Genomic DNA, 25067 nt, shown 5'->3' on the forward strand with positions numbered 1-25067 from the left:
AACTGGTCAGCCCAATCAATCCATGTCAGTATTTATCCTCCATGCGAGTAAACAGTCTTAACCACATTTCCCTGCCTTGTTTATGTACCCTTTCATTTCTTTCTCCTTAATTCTTAATCTGCTTCCCAGAAAATGGATGTGATCAGATCTTCAATTGAAAGTAAAATTGGGTGGAGTGTAAAATGGACACCCAGATCGATCCTGTTATTGTCTCGCTGGGTGGGTTAGTTTAAAATTATCAGTGTAGTCAGTATCTCAGTTATTAACTCTGTAAGCAAATTCCAGTCTCGGAAACTTTCTTTGTAAAGAGTTTCCCTCCCTTTCTGGTCTGGGTTTTTAACATTTAATCCTTTATGCATGATCCATTGTTTGAACTCTGAAATGCTGTGAGGTCTTGTTCACTCTAACGTGCCACATTCTTTTAAAGATTGTCTCTCCTGGTGCTTTCATCGGAAAATTCACCACTATGATTCTCACGCTTTTGAGGGTGTGTGCATTACAGATTAGGCCAACATTTATTGCCCATCCTTAACTGTCCTCGGGAAGGAGATGGCCAACCAACTTCTTGAACTGCTGCTTATTCGGGAGGGAGGGAGTTCCCAAATTTTGACTCAGCAACAGTGCAGGAACAGTGATATATTTCCAAGTCAGAACGGTTTGTGGCTTGGAGGGGAACTTGCAGATGGTGGTGTTCCCATACATCTGCTGTCCTTGTCTTCCTAGCATGTTTAAAAGGTGCTGTCTAAGGAGCCTAAGTCTGAGGATATTGGGTAAACCATTTAGAACTGAGATGAGGAGAAATTTCTACATCCAGAGAGTGATGAGCCTGTGGGATTTGCTACCACACTAAGCAGTTGAAGCCAAAACATTTTGGCAGGAATTTTCTGGTCATTCATGCCAGTGGGATTCTCTGGCCCCACTGAAGTGAACGGAGATTTGGCTAAATGCCAAATTATCTGTCCAGCCATTATATTTTCAACAAGGAGTGAAAAGAAGTGAAGCCAATGGGGAGTGGGGAGGGACAGGAACAGGTTACTGAGTTGGATGATCAGCTATGATCATAATGAATGGTGGAGCAGGCACAAAGAGCTGAACGGCCTATGCCTGCTCCTTTTTTCCATGTTTCTATGTAATGATGTCAGTAACTGAGTGGACCTGGTACAACCTAAACTGACTGTCAGTCTTTCAACATCATCTCTCTCAGAAATACAGTTCCAACAGCAAATAAATAGGGTGGCACGGTGGCACATTGGTTAGCACTGTTGCTTCACAGCGCCAGGGACCTAGCTCAATGCCTGGCTTGGGGCACTGTCTGTGTGGAATCTGCATGTCCTCCCTATAAATGCGTGGGTTTCCTCCGGCTGTTCCAGTTTCCTCCCGAGATATGCTTGTTAGTGCATTGGCCGTGCTAAATTCTCCCTCAGTGTACCAAACAGATACTGGGTGTGGCGACCAGAGAATTTTCACGGTAACTTCATTGTAGTCAATCTGAGCCTACTTATGATAAATTAAAATTAATAAATTAAAACTAATCTGATTTGTGAATTGTAGGCAGACAAGAAATATTGTGGAACTTATTTTATGTTTCCAAATTTTCAGGTTATCAGCATGCCAATTGTTAGTCTCCATTTATAGCTAACTTCACAGGTATACTGTATTGTGAGTCTACCAACAATGACATGTGTGTGCTGTCTTCAAGGGCAAATAGTGCCGAATATTTGTTTATGCATTTGGTACAGCACAAAAGTTATGCTCTGTTGACTGTGAAATAACACCAGAATTTGTCTGTTTTCTAAGTCTTCACCTCCTATTGCAGTCCGTTGTCTTAACAACAATATAAAATCTTTGCTCCCAGAGTTCCCTGTAAATGAAGGTAAATGCAATATTTCTTTTGCTGTTTATTTTTGGCCTTTAGCTTCTGTGTATTATTTAATCTGGTACAGTACATGTGTAACTACAAGAAAATATTTACAATGGAATGACAAGATAATGACAAGAAAACCTTGACCAGTGAACAGAAGACAAACGTAATGTTTAGTTGTGAATTCTTCGTAGCTTTGCTCAGGAATGAAATGGAATCAGGAGCATCAGTTTGAGTTGTTAGCTGGCCCAGTCCCTAGAGTCATAGAGTCGTAGATTTCACCCTCACAATGTATACAATGGGAAGAAATGTGGCCCCAGTGCTAAGGTCCTTTCCCAATAGGAGTGAGAAGGTAGTAACTGAAGATTATAGAGAAACACTACGGTGTATGCAGGCCTGTGATAGAGTTTTTGATGTACCATAGGGTTTATCCAATGCATTATCGTGGCATTGAGGAGTCTAACCTGTGGCCCTGACAGGAGCCACCACATTCTGGTTAGAAAAAGGCAAGTTTTGTTCTGAATTTTTCTGCATCGCTGTCAGCTCATTTGTCTCCCTTCCACCATGGAAACATAGAAGATAGAAGCAGGAGTAGGCCATCTGGCCCTTGATTGAATCCTACTCCTTCAACTACCTATTTCTGGCTTGCCCGCATGGAAGAGCAGCCAGACATAGGAACCAATGCATTTTTAATAGGAAAATGTTGAGTCCTAAAAGGATTTGGGGTAGGCCATTTAGAACTGAGATGAGGGGAAGTTTCTTCACTCAGAGGATGGTGAACCTGTGGAATTCTCTCCCACATAAGGTCGTGGAGCCCAAATCACTGCATATATTTAGGAAGGAAATAGATTTCTAGACTCTAAAGATGCCAAGGGGTGTGGGAGCGTGCTGGAGACTGATGTTGAGACAGCGGATCAGCCATTATCATGTTGAATAGCAGAGCAGGTTCGAAGGGCCGAATGGCTTGCTGCTGCTCCTATTTACTAAGTTCCTAAAAGGTTAGTGTTGGAGCTCAAATTTTCCTTCCACATTTTAAGTGAATATTATAACTCAGTGTCGAAGTGCAATATTGTTATAGATGCACTGAAAATACTCAAGACTGGAAACATCATCTTGCTGTCTGATATTGACTGATAGTTTGCAGTGCAGTATTAAACAGTCAGTCCCCAGCAAATCTACTGTACTGTGTTGCTTCTGATCCCTGAGTGATTGCATGATTCATAGCAACCATATGAATGCTTGACTAAGCAAATACTTGTCACTTACATCAAACCTGTTCACAGCCAGCAGGGAGGCACAGCTGCTATTGGAGAGTGTATTGTGTATTGTGGAGTTTTAAACCTCTAAGATAGCGTAACAGTTTTAACATTTCTCACTTCTACATTTAAGCTTCTTTCCACCATCAAATTGCCTTTTGCTCTATCATTGACGTGTGTGCCGTCCACCTGTCACGCACTAAACAATGGCTGCAAAAACAACATTCAGTGTCAATTTTTGGATTTGATAGGATAATTTGAAATCTCAGAGCTGCACGGTGGCACAATGGTTAGCACTGCTGCCTCACAGCGCCAGGGACCTGTGTTCAATTCCTGGTTTGGGTCACTGTCTGTACAGTGTCTGCATGTTCTCCCTGTGCCTGTGTGGGTTTCCTCCCACAGTTCAAAAGACGTGCTGGTTAGGTGTGTTGGCCATGCTAAATTCTCCATCAGTGTACCTGAGCAGCCGTTGGAAGTGTGGCGACTAGGGAATTTTCACAGTAACTTCATTATAGTGTTAATGTAAGCCTGCTTATGACACTAATAAATACACTTCAAACAGTCATTAAAACAAGTCAGACAGAATTGCTGGGAACCTTAGGAAGCTGGAAATGATGATGAGTGTTCGTGCCGTGTGATTGCACACAGCGTTCCTATTAGATCCTCATCCCAATATTTAAAAGTGGTGTTAATCTGCTAACTTCAAATGGGTTAAATATGGAGGAGAATTTTACACAAACACATCAAGCATTCCTGGGGACTCACCTGATGAAGGAGCAGTGCTCTGGACGTCCGTGATTCCAAATAAACCTGTTGGACTTTAACCTGGTGTTGTGAGACTTCTCACTAAAGCATTCGTTATCGCAACATTATTTGTGCAGTATATGCCAGGGCACAGATAGGTTTTTTAACTTGATGGGCTGCCATCCAGTAATCAGTGAAATCTAAAACAGCAAACCGAATCACAACACTAGCTCCATACCTAGGCAGCGACTTGAAAACCACAAGCCATCCTGCCCACCCCTGTCCCCAACCACATCTGAGAGTTTAATTTCTTTTTTTTTCATTCATTTTCCTTTTAGTCCTCATTGAGGTAATGGGTTCAAAGCTGGATAGTTTCCTGATTTTGTTGACTTTACACAATCCTAAATCTACGCTGCGAATTAGCACCAATAAGGATCATAGTTGAGATTCTACTAACTGATCTCAGGAACTTTCGTAATTGTTAAAAAAAAAAGAGGGGAGAATTTAATCCTACCATTGTTGGCTAGATTCAAAATTAGTCACACAAGTGAAAGGTCAATCAAATGCAACAAAATCCCAAAATAAATGTGGACAAGGTCTCATCTTTGTGCATCCATTCAGAAAAACCCATGGTATCCCCATCACAGCATTCTTGTGTCGTTCCTACGGTTTTAATGCTTTTGTTTTCACTGCTCTACCCGGAATACATTGCAGTGTTAGGAACAAAGGACCGGGTGTAGAACATTCAGTCCATCGAGCCTACTCTGCCATTCAATACAATCATGGCTGATTACCCGCTTCACTGTCTTTTTACCGCATTATCCCTTTATGTCATTCATATTTAGAAATCTGTCTGTCTCTACTCTAAACATACTCAATGACTGAGTTTCCACAGCTCTCTGGAGTAGAAAGTTCTGAGGATTTACATTCCGCTGACCAAAGAAACATTCTCCTCATTTCGGTCATAATTGGCTTCCTTCTTATTCTGAAATTGTGTCTGCTGCCCCGAGACTCCAGGGGAAATATCTTCCCTGCATCTACCCTGTCTATTCCTTTAAATATTTTGCAAGTTTCATTGATATCGCCTCTCATTCTTTGAAAATCTAGAGAATACAGATTTAGATTTTTCAGTCTCTCCTCACAAGACAATCCCACTATCCTGGGAGCAGCATGGTGAACCTTTGTTACACTCCTTCTCTGGCAATAGTATCCTTCCTCAGGTAAGGACCAAAACTGCACACTGCACTCCCAGTGCAATCTAACCAAGATTTTATACAGTTGAAACAAAAACAGAAAATACTGGAAAATCTCAACAGGCCTGACAACATCTATGGAGAGAGAATGGAGCCAATGTTTCAAGTCTGGAAGACTCATTGCCAGGAAATTTTCAGCCACTAAGCCTGTCCAAAATTGCCTTGAAGCTGCTTTGTATCTTCCTCAGAAAACATTTCCCCTTGTGTCATCCGCGAACTTGGAAATATTTCATTTGGTCCCCACATCCAAATCTTTGATATATAGTGTGAGCGCATGGGGTCCTGAGTACTAAGCCTTGCAGTATTCCACTATGCATGACTAATTTATTCTGACTCTCTGTTGACCAATCCACAATCCATGCCATTCCTATCTTATATGGTTTAATTTTCCTACCCAACCCCCTGTGGGACACTTTATCAAAAGCCTTCTGTAAATCCAAGTACACTGACCCCCTTTATCCACTTACCCCCTTTAGTAATGCCCTCAAAAATTTCAACAATTTCATCAAACATGATTTCCAATTTGTAAATCGTGTTGATGATGCCCATTCAGATCATTATTATCAAAGTGTTCATTTATCGCTACTTTTTTAGAACAGATTCCAGAACTTTCTCTACTACTGACGGAAGACTAACAGGTCTGTAGTTCCCTGTTTTCTCTCTCCCTCCCTTCTTAAATAGTGGGGCAACATTTACTACCTTCCAATCTGTACGAACCATTCCAGAATCTATAGAAATTTGGAAGATGATCACCAAAGCATCCATTATCTCTATAGCTGTCTCTTTCAACTGCTGCATTCAGAAAAGCCATGTTTCTCAGGTTTCAGATGCTTTCTCCTACCTCTCCCAATATTGCAGATGCTGCAGTTCCAGTTTGGCGGTCTCTCCCACACTTGATGCTTGGCTGCTCATGTTACACCTGGAAAGCGGATGTGGCATCATCCAATTTCTCGGTTCACCAATTTCTGCAGTTTCTAATCTTAACTCAATCCGTTACTCAGTGAACAGCCACCTGCCTCTTTCCTGGACTGCATCCAGAGCTTAAGTATCCTCCTTGTGCGTTCACTGACTGAAACTAGCGATGATAGTCAAGGTTCAGGCTGATCAGAGCATTTTGTTTTAGCAATAACACTGTCTGATAATCTGCTAATTTATGAATAGCTCTGAATATTTCAAATACCATTGAACACTTTGTCTGCTATCCTAATGACAGTGCATGTCCATTAACAGCTCTAAATCCCTTTCAACTTCACTGTTACTTGTTTCAACATCATTCTGTGTGTCCATGGGTCAATTTAATTAAAAAAAGAGAGTGCGTTTGGCAATTGGATGGGTGGTTAAAAGGCTTGGAATTGACGAAGGGTCATCCAGACCTGAAATGTTGGCTGTATTCGCTCTCCACAGATGCTGTCAGACCTGCTGAGATTTTCTAGAGTTTTCTGGTTTTGTTTCAATTGTACAAAACCTTGGTTAGACCGCACCTGGAGTACTGTGTGCAGTGTTGGCCCTTACTATAGGAAGACTTACCTATTGCCAGAGAAGGAGTCTAACAAAAGTTCACCAGGTTGCTCCCAGGATAGTGGGACTGTCTTATGAAGACAGACTGAGGAAATTAGGCCTGTATTCTCTAAAGTTTCGAAGAATGAGAGGTGATCTCAATGAAACCTGCAAAATATTTAAAAGAATTGACTCTGAATTTGTGCTGCTTTCACTTTATGTAGTGGCTTTGCTGCTGAATGCTATCAAGAACTTTCTGGAAGCGTTTAATTTTATAATGCTTTCCACCACTGACTGAGATTGTGACTTTCTTAATTCTCCATACTTTTTAAGACAGACATCTTTCATGGTTTGAACTAGCAAAATCAAATAGGCTGTTAAGAGGAAAAGGGAATTATTACATATATGTTATAAATGTTATTTATTTATATGTTGTAATATTATTTATATATAATGTTATATATTCTGAAAGGTAAAGTCGCCATAGTCCTAGATGACCATTGGCTGCTTTCCCCTTTAAGGGGGAGAACTGACTGATAGGACCATGGTGACTATATGCGCATCACCCTTTGTATGAAAAAGCCACCCCTCAGGTCCCTTTTAAAGCTTTCCCCCCTCATCTTAAACCAATGCCCTCTAGTTTTCTGTTCCACTACCTCAGGGGAAAGACTTTGGCTATTCACCTTATCTATGCCCCTCATGATTTTATAAACCTCTATCAGGTCACCCCTCATCCTCTTATACTCTAGGGACACCCAGCCTTATCCAGCCTCTCTTTATATCTTTTAATAAGTCCAGCCTACTGAGCTTAACAGATCCCAATATTATATACATTGTTATTATAATACACAAAATAACTGGGATATGCAGATAGCATGAAATTGTTAACATCACGACATATACATCCACTTTCAGTTTGTTTCACAATTACATGGCCAGCAAAACAATTAACTGACACAGTGCCATGAAAACAAGCAGGATTTCCTTACAGTGGCAGGAATACTATTTATGGCAAAATGTGCAAAGAAAAGAGAAAAGAAAGCTTATTTTTTGTTGTATGCGCATGAATAATTAAAAGCCTAAAGAGAACGTAATGCTGGCCCTTATCTATAGCATGCAGGAGACATTACTGGGGAGGCTGGCCATCTTCCTGCTGTGTGGATAGTTAGCACTGAGATGAAACTGTCTTCAGCTAAACAGAAACGACTCATTATAATCCCAGTTATTGCAAAGAAGGGAAAAAATAGGAACAATGTGGTCAGTGCATAGCATTGCAAGGATTCTATTTAGTGGAATATAGGGTGCAGTAGGATCTTTTATGAGTCTGCGAGTCTACAAGCCTGTATCCTCAGTGCACCCTCTACAGTGGTGATACCCCTGGATAATATATATTAGACAGGAGAAAGAGCTATAATTTCTACCTTTACTGTCTCACATATATCCTCAGCAACTCGATTGGTAAGACAAGATCACCAATTCAGAGGTGCTGGAGTGTGCTAATTCCATCAGCATACACTTGTTGCTAAGCCAGTGATGTCTGCAGTGACTCAGCCACATTCATCGGACGGTCGTACATCCAAAAACGTTCTCTGCAGTGAATTGGTCATTGAGTCATAACCAGGGTTCAAATCCCATCACGGCAGCTTTTGGAATTTGAATTCAATAAAAAAATCTAGAATTAAGTATCTGCTGATGACCATGAAACCATTGTCGATCGTTGGAAAAACCCATCTGGTTCACTAATGTCCTTTAGGGAAGGAAATCTGTCGTCCTTACCAGGTCTGGTCTATGTGTGACTACAGAGCCAACAGAAATGTGGTTGACTCTCAACTGCCCTTGGGCAACTAGGGATGGGCAATAAATGCTGGCCAGCCAGCAACACCCATGTCCCAAGAATGAACAAAAAAACCTCCTGGGTACTCGCACAACCGCTAGAAGGACACTGAAAGCTCAATTTAAAGATGGTGGATGTTAACATTGACAGTGAGTGAAAGCTGGAATCTCTGGAGGCTAACTCTTTTGGAAAGTCATTGGAAGAGGCAAGAGCAAACAAATAGCTGGCTGAGAAGAGGGCTCAGAGTAAATAGAGGCCAGTGAATCATGCAGCATCTTGGCCCGCTGCCCTTGTCTACAGTCAATGCGCAGAGATCACCATGCCAGAGTGAGGCTTGTGAGCTATAATGATACTTAATGCAGAGTTGACCACCAAGGCATAAATCATCGTTGCTTCTCCATTATTATAATTCTTGTGACTGAATCTACAGTTTCAATGATCATTTCTCTTCATACCCCTCTGGCATTCTGCCAGTGGTGGAATGTGGATGACTGCCCTCCTACTCAGAGATCAATCATGTCACATAAACTGGCCAATTCAATGGCCTCTTTGCATTGCAGCTGGTTGCCTGCAGAAATTATCCGGTGAAACCTAACAGTCTTCTTGTGGGCTTGATGGGGTTTGTGGGGCAGGTGGGGGGTGACCTTTGTAATCAGGCAAGCTATGGTCCATGGCGGTGGATAGGGGAGGGTGGTCTCAGTTACAATAGTCTCCCCCACACAAACTTTCCCCTACCCCCACCAACCACCATCCTGGACTGGCCCTGGTGATCTCTGATCTGCTTTGGTGTAATTGATCTTGATGGTGGGCTCTCATCACTTACAGGGACAGGAGCCCTGACAGCAGCCCATTAGCTACAAGATAGGCATGAAGTCTGCCACGGGCTCCCCCAAATGGTAAAATTTGGGTTGTTCCTAGATTCCCTGTTCACTATCAGGACCACCGCTGCCCCAACACCTTCCAGTTCTTTGTGCTTGTCAAAGAATTGATCAGTTTTCTAGCTATCTGCATTGCCTGAACTGAGACATGTTTTATTTTGGGAACTGCAATAAAACCATGTGCAGGCCTCAGTGCACCCATTAATTTATTGCAAATGTGTTTAAATTGATCCTATGATGAATTTTAATGATGGAATATTAACTGAACAGAGCCATGTACAACGGGGAGCTCAGTTGCAGGTGAAGAACTAGTTGGTAATTGAAACAAGTTTTGTCATGGCTCTTTATCTCAGCCATGGCATAAGTATCTCATTTCCAGCTTTCTTGACCAATCATAAAGACAACGCTGACTCTGTCATTGAGGGCTCTGTATTTAAAGGGAGTCTGGTTGGGGAACCCTAGCTGCTGAAGGATATTGAAGGGAAAAAGATGGAAGGAAGATCTGTGCAGGGTTATTTGCTGGTTCTTTGACTCTACTCTGGAGGTCGTGCGGAATTAATGAGGCCCCGAAGAAAGGTCGTCTTTTCTGTGGACAGAAGGAAGAGATCAATCATCCAAACTAAACAGACATAGCTATAAGTCAAGATGAAGGAACAGTGCTCTGAAAGCTCGTGATTCCAAATAAACATGTTGTACTTTAACCTGGTATTGTGAGACTTCTTACAAGGGTATAAGTAGTGGAAGCTATGGAGTAGCAGGAGATGGTGCCCAGGAGCTGGATTCATTTGTTATGTCTGGGAGGTGAGTAAGATACCACTTTCAGGTGGCATTCATCGCTCATCAACCTCCTCAGCATGTCCCTGTACAGCATTCCTCTTACTATCACATCTTGTAGCTCCATGTATTCATTCCCCCCCGCCAAGGCGTCCTCCACCTCAATAGCAACAGTGTGTACTATTTACAAGACACACTGCAGCAATTCACCAAAGATCCTTAGACAGAACTTTCCAAACCCACGACCACTTTCATCTAAAAGGACAAGGGCAACAGACACATGGTAACACCACCACCTGCAAGTTCCCCTCCAAGCCACTCACCATCCTGACTTGGAAATATATCACCATTCCTTCACAGTCACTGGGTCAAAATCGCAGAATTCTCTCCCTAACAGCATTGTGGGTCAACCCACAGCACGTGGACTGCAGCGATTCATCAAGGCAGCTCTCCACCACCTTCTCAAGGGCAACAAGGGATGGGCAATAAATGCTGGCCAGCCAGTGACATCCTTGTTCCACGACTGAATAAAAGACAATCTCCTCAAATCTCCAGTCGATGACACTCACACTCGCTCTCGTCCCACTGTCGTCTCACACCCAACTCTCTGATGGCCCTTTCCTTAATATCCATTCCAATTTTCACTTTCAGAATTCTCTGCTTTCCCTCATTGCTCAGCGCTATGGAAAAGCAAAGAATTGTGGGTGAGTCTGCAGGCATTGCCACTCTGAACATAATGGAGGGCACCATGGACAGACACTGGGTGGTAATGAGAGAAAAAAATGGGTTGGGCAAGAGATCTGGTGACAGCCTTAGATGACACCATTTCATCTGGCACTGAGTGCCATGTATGTTGAATTGATGTGTTCTGTTACGAAAGGCACTATATTGAGTCTGTACCCTTTCTCAATATCAGCACCAACTCACTAACCAACTCTCCCACACTCTTCACACATAGTGATGGAGGAGCTGATGAGGGAGCAAATCGAGAAATCCTCAGAGGAGGACAAACATTCTGAGGCTGCACCATCTCAACTCATTTGCACACTACACCTGTCACGCACACACACACACACACACACACACACACACATGTATTGGGACAGAGATAGCTAGGTTGCCACTTGATAGGCCACACATTGCATATGAAGGGCTGGAGACAGGGATAGCAGTGAGAGTCCTGTCAGAGAGGTCAGGACACTCCGAACTCTCAGGTGGAGATAGATGCTGAGTCTCAGGACCATCCTTGCAAAGGAAACTTCTGGAGCAGCAACAAGGAATGTGTGTGCTTTTGTCAGCATATCCAGAGGCAGGGCAGATCCTTGGAGAGAGACTGGAGGAGCCCATCTCGAAGTATGAGTGCCATAATGTCTCAGGTATTTGCTCCAATGTCCAACTTCATGGAAAAAGTGGCCACCTGCATGGAGAATCAGCTGATACACTGTGTGCATACTGACCTGGACTAATAACTCTCATACTGACTGACTCACTCTGACTGCCAGTTTACACAGGATGGAGCACAGCTTCACCTTGGTAGTTCAATATTTTATTACTTGATTGAAGTACAGCTGGGTACTCTCCACCTCCCCTAATATTGTGTTACGTGTTTTGGTCTCTAATTTTTATTATTGCATGCCTGTGGGACATTATTTTAAAGGTACTATATAAATATAACTACTCATTCTGTCATTTGAAATTGTCAAAAAATGCAGCTGTTCTGAGAGTAATTGAAATCTTTGCCTTAGCCAGTCACCAGCCTGTTAAACCATTACAGATGTTGTAGTTTATGTGTAATGGTTTGAAGGATTTTGCCATCGTTTCCCACAATGTATTGCTTATACTGCAGCTAGTTGAAGCTCAATGTTCAGTGCTTGAATACTCCGCACTTCCATTTAATTCTAGCTGCCAAATTATTTTCAATTTTGGCACTGTCTCTGAGTAGTCATGATGTGGGTATGCCGGCGTTGGACTGGCGTAAACACAGTAAAAAGTCTGACAACACCAGGTTTTAGTCCACCCTATTTATTTGATAATATACTCACAAGCTTTCGAGGGGACAGCCTCTTCGTCAGGTGAAAGTCCCCTCGAAAGCTTGTGAGTATATTATCAAATAAATAGGTTGGACTAAAACCTGGTGTTGTCAGACTTTTTACTCTCTCTGAGGCCAGAGAATTTCCTTCACATCTGCTTCTTTCGCCCACACATGTGGGGAGCTGCTTTTAGCCTGTGGGCTATTTCTCATGCTCATTGGTTCTCAGAGGAAGTGTGTATCTGACTTCAAATCAGCAATTACCTCTGTTACATTTCCTCCAATGATACAACAGCTCATCCAGTGTCTCCTCATCAAAGAAGGCAATTCAGGTACATGCTAGCACTGATGCCTCATGACACCAGGGACTCAGGTTCAATTCCCAACTCAGGTCACTGTCTGTGTGGAGTCTGCACATTCTCCCCATGTCTGCGTGGGTTTCCTCCAGTTGCTCCAGTTTCCTCCCACAGCCTCAAAGACATGCTGGTTAGGTACATTGGCCAAGCTAAATTCTCCCTCAGTGTACCCAAACAGGCGCCAGAGTGTGGCAATGAGGGGATTTTCACACTAACTTCATTGCAGTGTTATTGTAAGCCTTCTTGTGACACTAATAAATAAAAATAAAAGACCCATGACCCTCCCCCCCAATCTTAAATGGGAGACCCCTTATTTTTAAACTATGTCCCTGAGTTCCAATCTTTCCTGCAAGTAGAAACATCTTCTCAGTATCCACCCTGTCCAGGTCCCTCAGGATCTTCTATGTTTCAACACAATCACTTCTGAATCATTTAAACTCCAAAATTGGATTTTTTCTTGTCAGAGATTAATTAATATTAAGTTACTTAATATAGATACACTTTATACTTAAGAATATATACTTAACAATCTTATTTTAGTTGCACTCATATTCTTCTCAGCGGACAGCAGAATTGGCACCATCAATTAAAGGGAAATTAAAAAAATACAAGTGAAGTAGCCCTTTAAGAGATGCTGCACTCCTTATTCGCTACTCATTTACAGCCACTGTATTCCATTATGTACACTAGGTTGTGGTTAATGTTGCCATGAGGTTTGTATTACAATTCAAAGCATTTGATGGTACTGTCATGGGCTTGCGGCTTCAGTTCGATGTGTGGGTTGTGCTATTTTGACAGTTGGAGAGCAATCCTGCGAGGTTGAGCACAATTGCAATTCTTTTTAGTAACCAGATCCTGGAGCTGTCCAGAGTGCTGAAATTCCAGAACTGTATAAACAAGGCAGCCAAATCCATAGAGTGGAAAACACATCTTCAGTTAGAAATAAAACAAACTAGTGTTACATTTTAAATGTTCCTAATCCTGCACACCTCATGTGGTGCTGTTTAATGTGTAGTCTAATAGAGATATTCTCATTAGCAAGCCATAGATAACCGTAATTAGGAAGTACAAGATAGATTAAGGACATTTTGCCTATAAAGCTGTCGAACAGATTATCTCAAAAATATAGACATCCACTGCAAATAATTGGCCCTGTCACTCAATCTTCCCCACTGGACTGTTTAACTTTCAATTATATTATTCCCAGATAGGCATTTAAAGTAGTTTTTTTAAAACTATTATTATTTGTACGTTGGGACCTCCTTTTTCAAAGCTGTCCTTATGAGCCCGAGTAAAAGCGGGTGGCTTTCCACACTTATGCCTGCTGCTTTGGCTAGTGTTTTTTGAATATTTCTGGAGTTATTTAGCTACTCCAGTATAACTCTTATAAATTAAAAAGCTAAATACACTTAATGAAATGAGAGGAGATGAGATAAACACCCATACGATTTAATAAAGATCTGAAAATCAGCTGCTGTTTTAGTGTAACGTATGATGGATTACTCTGTGAATGCGTCAGAAATGCACCATTCCATTTGTCAATGGCTGACAAGATTTCTACTGGGAGGCATAATGTCACTTCTTCCATGACTGCCTTTGGTTGCAGTGGACAAGGAGTACAAAGAACATGCCAAGCAAAGCATGAATCAAAACATGCTCTCCTCAGCTCCTGTGCCAAGTTTTAATATGCTATAAGTTCACCAGTGGATGTGGCATGTATTTGAACCTGTAACACACAGGCCTCATGATAAACAAGACAACTAAACCACACTTTGCTTTTGGATACTTCATCCAATTGATACCCAGATGAACACAACATTTAACATTACTTTCACCATCGGCCAACAGTTAACAAAGGCACAGCCTGTTACTGGAGTTTCTCTTATTTTCTATATCCAGATTTTTTTCCTTTCCTAACATACAAAGTTTTGATTTTATCAACTATGTACACAGTTTGCTTCTGAAATATAGAAATGCCTTCAAGTCTGAAAGATCTTTGATTTCTTTGTATAGTTGCAGAAAGATGTGGAGAGTTTGCACATTCTCCCGGTGTCTGTGTGAGTTTCCTTTGGGTGCTCCAGTTTCCTCCCACAGTTTAAAGGTGTGAAGGTTAGGCTGATTGGCCATGCTAAATTGCCACTTAGTGTCAGGAGATTAGCAGGATAAATACGTGGGGTGATGGGGATATGGCCTGGTGGGATTGTTGTTGTTCCAGGCTCGATGGGCTGAATAGCCTACTTCTGCACTGTAGGGATTCTATGAATCTATAATTCTATGCTCTTTCAGAGAGTCTGTGCAGACTCGATCGGCTGGATGATCTCTTTCTGCACTGTAGGGATTCTATGATTATTCAATCAGTTCTTATGTAGTGTCATGTATACTTTTTCTTCTCTCTGCAATTATTTTGGTTGCATTTTCCAAATAACATTACTGCTTACAGTGAATGTGCATCATTATCAAATTCCAACGAGTCCAAATCATGAGGATAATCCAAGCTCCACGTTGCTGGTTTTGGGTCAATTCATTTGTTCAAATAGATGAGGAGACAGCACTGATACGATTTTTAAAATGATTTACTTTTATTGAACAGAACTTAAAAATTAACGTGACAGAAGCGAAAAGAAAGTGAAAAGCAAAGTTGGAGTCCTGTACTGAGCTTGAAGGCATTAAATCTTAAAACCTGAATACAAAAACCTGACACATATTTCAAAATGTATTTGATCCTTATTTCGTTATTGGAAGTGTTTTCTGCAGGCTGTCTCTGACTTAGAAAAACAATTCTTGCAACTGCTGTTATGAAAAACTTGTTTGCCTACATTGTTTACCCTTCAGGAATGCAGTCAATTTTTAGCTAACCTTTAGCCTTCTGAATCTATATGGAGTCAAGTTGGCAGAATTAGCTGCATAGGCAGAAATAATTAAAATGAAGTCTTTGCGTAGACTGAAGCAAACAGAGCTAAGTGTACACAGGATCTGTCACTGGGAAATCCAATACTATCTGCGAAAATTAGATAGTCTTTCAAGCACAATTCTGGTTAAAGTGGTCATTTTGTTGAAAACCTTAAGAATTGATGGTTAAGGCAAGAAAATTTGACTTAAATTCACATTTTTTCAAAGTGTAGAATTGTTCAGGAAAATTATATTAAAAAAATGCTCTGAATATTTTTCTTTTATCCCACCAGACAGCCAACTCTATCCAATCAATAGACTCCTGCTGCGGCTTCTCCTTTTACCTGTTGACTGGTCCTTCATGCTACCTACAGGTAAAACCATTCCAATTCATGGTTCAGTATTGAAATTCCATCATGATTGGGCATTATAATTGCAAGAAAAGTAATTTAGGACAGGAAATTATCATGAATTTCAACTTATTACTAAACAGCTGTTCAATACTAACTAAAATAAGATCATTAAGTATATATTCTTAAGTATAAAGTATGTCTATATTAAGTAACTTAATATTAATTAACCTCTAACAATAAATAATCCAAATTTGGAGTTTAAATGATTCAGAAGTGATTGTGTTGAAACATATAAGATCCTGAGGGACCTGGACAGGGTGGATACTGAGAAGATGTTTCTACTTGCGGGAAAGATTGAAACTCAGGGACATAGTTTAAAAATAAGGTGTCTCCCATTTAATATTGGGGGGGGAGGGTCATGGGTCTTTTATTTTTATTTATTAGTGTCACAAATAGGCTTACAATAACACTGTAATGAAGTTAGTGTGAAAATCTCCGAGTCGCCACACTCTAGCGCCTGTTTGGGTGCACTGAGGGAGAATTTAGCTTGGCCAATGTACCTAACCAGCATGTCTTTGAGGCTGTGGGAGGAAACTGGAGCAACTGGAGGAAACCCATGCAGACATGGGGAGAATATGCAGACTCTACACAGACAGTGACCTGAGCTGGGAATCGAACCTGGGTTCCTGGTGTTGTGAGGCATCAGTGCTAACCACTGTGCCACTCAATCTCTTTTCCCTCAAGAGTGGTGGTGCAGGGCCAGTGAATTTTTTAAGGCTTGGGTCTTGGAAATATTTCACTGTTCATTCATTGCCAGTAGGTTAAAATCTGGGAGGTCCCTCCCTATCAGCATGATGGGTGTACCTATACCTCACAGACTGCAGTGGCTTCAAAAAGGAGACTCATCACCACCTTCTCAGGGAGAATTAGTGATGGGCACTAGCTGCTGGCCAGTGATCCCCACATTGAGTGAACAAATTTTAAAAAATACGCTTTCTGCTTAATGGTGAGGTCTCATTTTGAGTCATTCAATTTACCTGCTATGGTGTTGTCTGACTGCTTATTTTTCCACTCATTCTTTTGTTGTGTAGGTGCCTGATGGTGGGAATATAAGAAGAACAGAATCATCAATAGCTACCTGATGACACTGAAGACTCAAACACTAAACCCCCGAGCTCTTTGAGTGTGTCAGTTCAAAACTGAATGCCAGAAACCCAAACCCAAGGTTCCAGATTTGGACTGTGCTTCCCGCTCTCTGTATCCTCTGGTTCAATCCATTCACTGAAGGAAGGCATCTAAGATTGGGGAAAGGATGGATGATGCTTACAGGGACAGGACTACCCTGATGAGGGGTGCCAAAGACATTGCCAAAGAAGTTAAGAAGCAAACGGTTAAGAAAGCGAGCAGAGGTGGAGACTACACACAGGATGAATACAACCAGACCTCTTATGCTAATTTTCAAGACGAGGAAGGCTACAACTACTCCGGAGGGAATTATGGAGAGGAACCTCATGAAGATGAAGGTTCAAGTGACGCCACTGAAGGCCATGATGAGGAGGACGAGATTTACGAAGGGGAATATCAGGGAATCCCAGATGTGGGTCAAAGGAAGGAGAACCAGGTAGCTCTAGGACAACCCATCTCGGATGAGTACAAGGATCGTGAGGAGCTGGATGCTGAGAGGAGGGCTGATGAGGAGGAGCTGGCACAGCAGTATGAGCTGATCATTCAGGAATGTGGGCATGGCCGCTTCCAGTGGGCACTGTTCTTTGTGCTGGGATTGTCTCTTATGGCTGACGGAGTAGAGGTGTTTGTGGTGGGTTTCGTCCTGCCGAGCGCCGAGACGGATATGTGTGTAGAAAACTCCAGTACAGGATGGCTGGGTGAGTAATTCAATTGATCTTTATTCCTTTCCATTTTTCTCAAGAGCAAGGCTGCATTCCACTGTATTTTATAACCTTTTACTCAACATTATTGGTTTTTACCTTGGCTTTCCCATCATTTAACTGCTTGACAAAAATATAAATAGAAGTGTAAAACACGATGCTGCTTCTCAGTGTTAAAAATGACAGCCTGAGCTGACCAGGAGAATATATTAAACTGCTTTAACTCCACAGGGGACTTCCTACAAAACCATCAGTTAAGTGATCTTCTTCATGTTTGGAAAAAAAAAGCAGCTCAATGAAAATATTAGTTAAACAAAATTTTTAATCCATTTTCCATGATTGTTTTGTTGATTATGGTAAAATATTGCAAAAATAAATGCTGACAATAACAGCAATTCAATGATCCACACACAAGTGCAGTGTCGTCTTCCCATCCAAAATTTGACAGCGTATTTGGTGTGTAAATTTTCAAAAAGAATTCCAACTTCTAAGAATGAATTGCTTCACATTGGTACAGTAATGTTTAGCTGCCAAATTGATACATATAGTGCCAGTAGTATTTGAAAAATGTAAAATCTCCCAGATAATTAATGAAAAATTGAACATGTAGCTGGATGCATGCATGCATTTTCCACCATACCCGTGGAGAGAAAAATCACTCCATTAATACACTGGAAAAATCCAATGTCGGGGATGTGGGAACATTCTGCAAAAGCAAGACAGCACAACACTTAGAAATAAATCTTCACAGAAACCCCACTTACAATCTGCTCCAGGCTCTATCATTGGGCACTATTGTTATATTATCGCATTGTCAGAGAGGTATTGTTTATTTAAGTTTAAGTATTAGTGTCACAGGTAGGTTTACATTAACACGACAATGAGGTTGTCTCGTCGCCACACTCCAGCGCCTGTTTGGGTACACTGAGGGAGAATTTAGCATGGCCAATGCACTTAACCAGCATGTCTTTCGAAGTGTGGGAGAAAACCGGAGCACTGGAGAAAACCCACACAGGCATGGGAAGAATGTGCAAACTTCGCACAGACAGTGACCCAAGCCGGAAATCAAACCCAGGTCCCAGGGACTGTGAGGCAGCAGTGCTATCCACTATGCCACTGTGCTGCTATTATTATAAATGTTAGGTCTCCAGAAGAAATAAGTTGATAAGGCCAGCCTTACACAATGGTGGTGCCCTTGTCTCTGGGTCAAAGGGCTGCTTGTTCTACTCCAGTACTTGAGTATGCAATCTAGGCTGTCAGTTGAGTGCAGCATTGCAGAAGTACTGCATTGGTAGAGATGTCATTTTTTGGATGAAACCTTAATAGATGAAACCTTTTAGATGAAACATGTAGGGTTAGGTGAAATAGAGTGCAAAGAGGTAAACATGGCATTGACCAATCAGTCCGAACAACCTGTTTCTGTGCTGTAATTTCAAATGTAACGTGATAATTTGCAACTGATTTTGTTATCACATCCATGATACACAGTTTGGGGTAATGTGGAATTTGTACTGCTTTTGCCTCTTCAGATCAATAATGTACAATGAATAGAGACTGATGCAGGACTGACTGAGGTAAACTATTTTGGACCAAAGCTTATGCTGAGGTCAGCAATGGTGAAAGTGGAGTTGTGACTGCCATTTGTCACAAGTCACCTGCGTTAGAGGGAGTTCAGCCAGGAGAGGACTCTCAAACTGGGGGTTTTCCTTTCACGCCACCTGGCACTATGATAGCGACTATTGTGCCCATGAAATGAGGCACATTGGCTGAAGGAGGGGCACGTAAGGGCACGTACATCATTGGCTGGGTTTTCAAAAGAAACAGGGCAAGCTCTTGGGTTGATTGGCCTCCTGTGAGCAGGGCCATCGGAGATTGGAAACTGTGGCTGGGTTGCTGCCTATTGCATAGTGGTAGTTCTCTGGTGTACTTGCAGCTTCCCTGTTAGAGCAGGTACGTAAGTTCTATGCCTAGTGGCGCAATACTCGTACTCTGGCAAAGCTAGGAACAAAGGTCATTGTCGGGCACATCCTAGCACTTAGAGTGGAACGTCAGCCCTGCGGATCTTTGGTTCTATTCTTTGATACAACAATGAAATGACAGTATCCATTAATGATCTTCTTAAACAAAATGCAATGCTCAGTCCAGCGATGAAAATAACATGTTTCACAACAGATTGCAACATTTCCCAGGGCCAGAGGCCACGCATTATAAATGAAGGAATGAAATGAAGCTGAACCAAGTTTGTCCGTATCAGACCATAGCTGCCAAAACCTTTAGAGTTCTGAAAATGTAAAGCACTGGTGGGCTGCATTTGGACTCAATTTGGGCACAAGGATCAAAATGTATAAAATGGATAGTTTTATTTCGCAGGTCAGGATAATATCTAAGTTCACAACATGGTGAACAATGGTTCACAATATAGTGAGGAATTCAGAGCTCCTTATCTCGGTGATTTTTAGTTCTTGATCTTCGCACCAATGGGATAGTTTTAATCCTCTACTCTGTATGGAGCAGTTTGAACATCTCTATCAAATCTCTTCTCAACCTTTTTAACAAGAACCACCACCAGCATCTCCAGACTATCTCTCGTCCCTGAAATGATCCTCATAAATGTTTCCTGCTCCCTTTCTAAAGTCTTCACGTGATTCCTGCAAGGTGCCCAGAATTTTCTAGCTGAGGCGAAACCTATTTGAACTCAATTGGAAGACATTCCTCATAGTTGTTGACAATTATTCTAGATGGAATGAGGTTATGTGTTTTCATGGTACAATCTCAGAAACAGTCTTCAATTCACTTCAAGAAATTTTTTTTGCCGCACATGGCATTCCAGATCTTGTCATTTCTTGCCAGTGGTCCACAGTTTGTAAATGAAGTGTACTGGAAATTTACAGAAGGTAATGGGCGGGATTTTCCTCTCTCGATGGCATGTTTCGTGGTGGTGAGAGGTGGTACGCCGCTCACTGGCTGCAGGATCTTATGGTTCTGCTGTTGTCAACGGGGTTTCCCATTGAACACACTCCTCGCCACCAGCAAATCCGTGGTGGGGGTGCACTGTCAACAGGACCATAAAACCTTGCCAGCGAAAACAGCAGCAAGATTTTGATGTATAGATTTGGCCACACAACTAGTTTGCCCAGGAATCCAAAAGCATATGGTGGTGCCAAGAGAGGAGAGAGAAATGTTATTGAAAAAGAATGATGATCACAGCTTAGTGCTGTTGAACTACTGTTCCACACCACTTCAGAATGGGTTAGGTCCATCAGAACTATTGATGAGAAGAAAATTGCGCACACATCTTCCTGTTCTTCACATATACTCATACCATGGCAATAAAGCTCCACCATTGAGAGAATAAGGGAGAGGAAGGTTTCATATTGTGCAAATCAGTTCAAGGAATACAGTCAATGCCATAGAGTTTATAAGTTACCAGAATTCCAACCAGGTGAATCAGTCTATGTTGGAGATCAAAACAGAGAAAGCCAAGTACTGGAAAAGACAAAAGCATAAATCACACTTTGTTTTTAAAGTGCAGATTGCAAAACACATTTAGCACTCTTAGAATTTCAATTTAAAGCCATAATAGATTGGTTATCCCCCAGTTCACAATGATTCAGAAAGTAGTGTTTCCAATCCAAGAATTACATTCAATACATAAGTGGTTCAGAAAGCATTAGTGCTTTCCTCACTCTGCAATGGCACCAATTTTATACACAGTATACACTGGTCTTATCTGATTGAAACAAAGAGTTGGTGGTGAAAGAAATAGAATGCATTCATATGAACAGGTGACCATCAATTGAATGGGCTGACTATTCTCATGATCAGGAGGACAAGCTGAACAGAGAACCAATAGTACATGAAGAACTTGAATCCTAGGCAACCTTAGAGAGAGATCTTAATGAGATCTAGAAGGACTGGTGAAACCACCACAGTGCTTATCTCTATAAACCAGAACTGAAGACAGAGAATTTGGGGGAGATGTAGGGTAATATAAATAGCATGTATCGGGTCAGAGACTTGGGGAGAGATGTATTAACATATTGAATACGTAGGTATATACATCGTCAGTGATATAGCATCACATGATAGCAGAGCATGGAGAGAGATTGTTCCATGTAGAGCATCATGTGCAGACTAGCTTGTAAATCATAAGCATAATGTTAAATGAAGGATAGTTTGTTGATGGTATCACCTCTGGCCTTATCAGTACAGACCAAAGGCAACAATAACAGACACAGCTACCAGAGTATTGGAGTGCCAGATGAAACAAATTAGATCCGCTTCTTATTATAGAACAGCTACTTTCCATACATGAGCTAGGGCTAGGATCAGCCATCTCCCATCCGCACATGTACTCCAATTTGTACCCATCCTTTTGATCTTGCCCATAATTTCCTTTCTCTTCTATTCCCTTTGCAAAGGTTAAACCATCCTGTGAGCACTTTGAGTCATGAAAAAGCTTGGAGAAGCATTTTTCTTCTCTTATAACTGGCCCTTTACCTTTGACCACATCCATTTAATTGTGAGTACCAGCTTTCAAGAGTTCCAAACTTTCTCTCTTCCTTAGCACCTATGTCAGACTCCTGTTTATTGATTACAGCTCAGTCTTCAACACTATTATTCCCAAGAAGCTCATCTCCAATCTCTGTGATATGGAACAACACCTCCTCCACGATCATCCTCAACACCGGTGCCCCATAAGGCTATGTGGCCCCCTACCACACCCCTTATACACCAATGACTGTGCAGCCAAACTCCCCTCCAATTCACCTTTCTTTGCTGACAACACCTCCATAGTGGGTCGTATCTCAAACAATAATGTGACAAAATACAGGAGTGAGATAGACAATCTGATGAACTGGTGCAGCGATAATTATCCCTCAATGTCAGCAAAACAAAGGAGATTGTCATTGACTTTAGGAAGCATAAAGGAGAACATGCCCTATTTACATCAACAGGGACAAGGCAGAAAGGGTCGAGAGCTTCAAGTTTTTAGATGTCCAGATCACCAGATCACCTTTGTCCGCCCATGTTCCGCCGAGTATAGACACACAGAGGGATCTGGGTGTGCAAGTCCACAGATCCTTAAAGGTGGCAACACAGGTGGAGAAGGTGGTAAAAAAGGCATATGGCATGCTTGCCTTTATTGGACGGGGCATAAAGTATAAAAGTTGGCATATGATGTTGCAGCTATATAGAATGTTGGTTAGGCCACATTTGGAATACTGCGTCCAGTTCTGGTCACCACACCACCAGGAGGACATGGAGGCTTTGGAGAGAGTGCAGAAAAGGTTTACCAGGATGTTGCTTGGTATGGAGGGTCTTAGCTATGAGGAGAGATTGGGTAAACTGGGGTTGTTCTCCCTGGAAAGAAGGAGGATGAGGGACGACCTAATAGAGGTGTATAAAATTATGAAGGCCATAGATAGGGTGAACAGTGGGAAGCTTTTTCCCAGGTCGGAGGTGACAAACACAAAGGGGTCACAAGTTCAAGGTGAGGGGGGTAAGGTTCAACAGATGTCAGGGGAATGTATTTTACACAGAGGGTGGTGGGGGCCTGGAATGCGCTGCCAAGCAAGGTGGTTGAGGTGGGCACACTGGGATCGTTTAAGACTTATCTAGGTAGTCACATGAACAGACTGGGGATAGAGGAATACAAATGAATGGTCTAGTTGGGCTCATGAGCGGCGCAGGTTTGGAAGGCCGAAGGGCCTGTTCCTGTGCTGTATTCTTTGTTCTTTGTTCATGTCGACACTATAGTTAAGAAAGCCCACTAACGCCTATACTTTCTCAGATGACTAAAGAAATTTGGCATGTTAGCTATGACTCTCACCAACTTTTACAGATGCACCATAGAAAGCATTCTGTCTGGTTGTATCACAGCTTGGTAGGGCTCTTGTTCTGCCCAAGAACGCAAGGAATTACAAAAGATTGTGAAATGGCAAATGGAATTTAATGTTGGCAAGTGTGAGGTGGTCCACTTTGGTAGGAAGAATGGTAGGAAGGACTATTACTTACGTGGCGAAAAACTGCAGCAGGCGACGGTGCAGAGGGACCTCGGGGTCCTTGTGCATGAATCGCAAAAACCCAGCTTGCAGGTGCAGCAGGTGGTCAGGAAGGCGAATGGGATGCTGGCCTTCATAGCGAGGGGGATTGAATATAAAAGTAGGGAGGTCTTGCTGCAGCTGTATAGGGCATTGGTGAGGCCGCAGCTGGAGTACTGTGTGCAGTTTTGGGCGCCGCACCTGCGCAAGGATATTTTGGCCCTGGAGGGAGTGCAGAGGAGGTTTACTAGGCTGATACCGGAGTTGAGGGGATTGAGCTATGAGGAGAGGCTGAATAAACTAGGCTTGTACTCGTTAGAGTTTAGAAGAATGAGGGGAGATCTCATTGAGACGTATAAGATGATGAATGGGATGGATAGGATAGAGGTGGAGAGACTCTTCCCGCTCAAAAAAGACAGTAGGACTAGGGGGCACAGCCTCAAGATAAAGGGGAGGCGGTTTAGAACGGAGTTGAGGAGGAACTTCTTCACTCAAAGGGTGGTGAATCTCTGGAATTCTCTGCCCGTTGAAGTGGTGGAGGCTGCCTCGCTAAATATTTTCAAGAAGCGGGTTGATGGGTTTTTGATAAGAGAAGGGATTAAGGGTTATGGGGAGAGGGCGGGAAAGTGGAACTGAGCCACGACAGATCAGCCATGATCTTATTGAATGGCGGGGCAGGCTCGAAGGGCTAGATGGCCTACTCCTGCTCCTATTTCTTATGTTCTTATGTTCTTATGTAGCACAATCCATCATGCAAACCAGCCTCCCATCCATTGACTGTCTACACTTCCTGCTGCCTCGGCAAAGCAACCAGCATAATTAAAGACCCCACACACGTCAGACGTTCTCTCTTCCACCTTCTTCCTTCAGAAAAAAGGTACAAAAGTCTGAGGTCACTTAGACATGGATTTGGGCCTGTGTCTGTGGGAGTTTGCGTATTCTCCCTGTGGTTGCGTGGGTTTCCTCTGGGCGCTCCGGTTTCCTCCCACACCCCAAAGATGTGCTCTTAGGCTGATTGGTTTTACCAAATTGACACTATTCTCCCCTGAATCTGGCTAAGTTAGGGGTTCCATTCGTAGACATGCAGGGTAGAATAGGTGTAGGGTGATGCGGCGGCGGGGGCTCGTTGGGCCGAAGGGCCTGTTTCCCGTGCTGGGTTGTTCTTTGTTCTTTTGTCACATATCAACTGACTCAAGAACAGTTTCTTCTCTGCTGCTGTCAGACTTTTGAATGGACTTACCTTGCATTTAGTTGACCTTTCTCTACACCCTAGCTATGAATGTAACACTACATTCTGCACTCTCTCATTTCCTTCTCTATGAATGGTATGTTTTGACTGTATAGCACACAAGAAGCAATACTTTTCACTGTATGGTAATACATGTGACAAGAATAAATCAAATCAAATCAAAT

General features: G+C 42.3%; 1 protein-coding gene across 4 annotated transcripts in view; it reads left to right on the forward strand.

Moving 5' to 3' along the window:
• sv2ca (synaptic vesicle glycoprotein 2Ca) overlaps positions 1 to 25067 on the forward strand; it is a 171884-nt gene that overhangs the window by 13152 nt on the left and 133665 nt on the right. For all 4 annotated transcript variants that reach the window (XM_080189311.1, XM_080189312.1, XM_080189310.1 and 1 more), the window contains exons 2-3: positions 15665 to 15745; positions 16816 to 17607. In XM_080189311.1, coding sequence (XP_080045437.1) covers positions 17037 to 17607 — 571 coding nt within the window. In that variant the 5' untranslated portion in view covers positions 15665 to 15745; positions 16816 to 17036. The remainder of the gene's footprint in view (positions 1 to 15664; positions 15746 to 16815; positions 17608 to 25067) is intronic.

The sequence above is a fragment of the Carcharhinus amblyrhynchos genome, chromosome 5 (genome assembly GCF_965287045.1).
Source record: "Carcharhinus amblyrhynchos chromosome 5, sCarAmb.v2.hapA, whole genome shotgun sequence".
Lineage (NCBI taxonomy): Eukaryota > Metazoa > Chordata > Chondrichthyes > Carcharhiniformes > Carcharhinidae > Carcharhinus > Carcharhinus amblyrhynchos.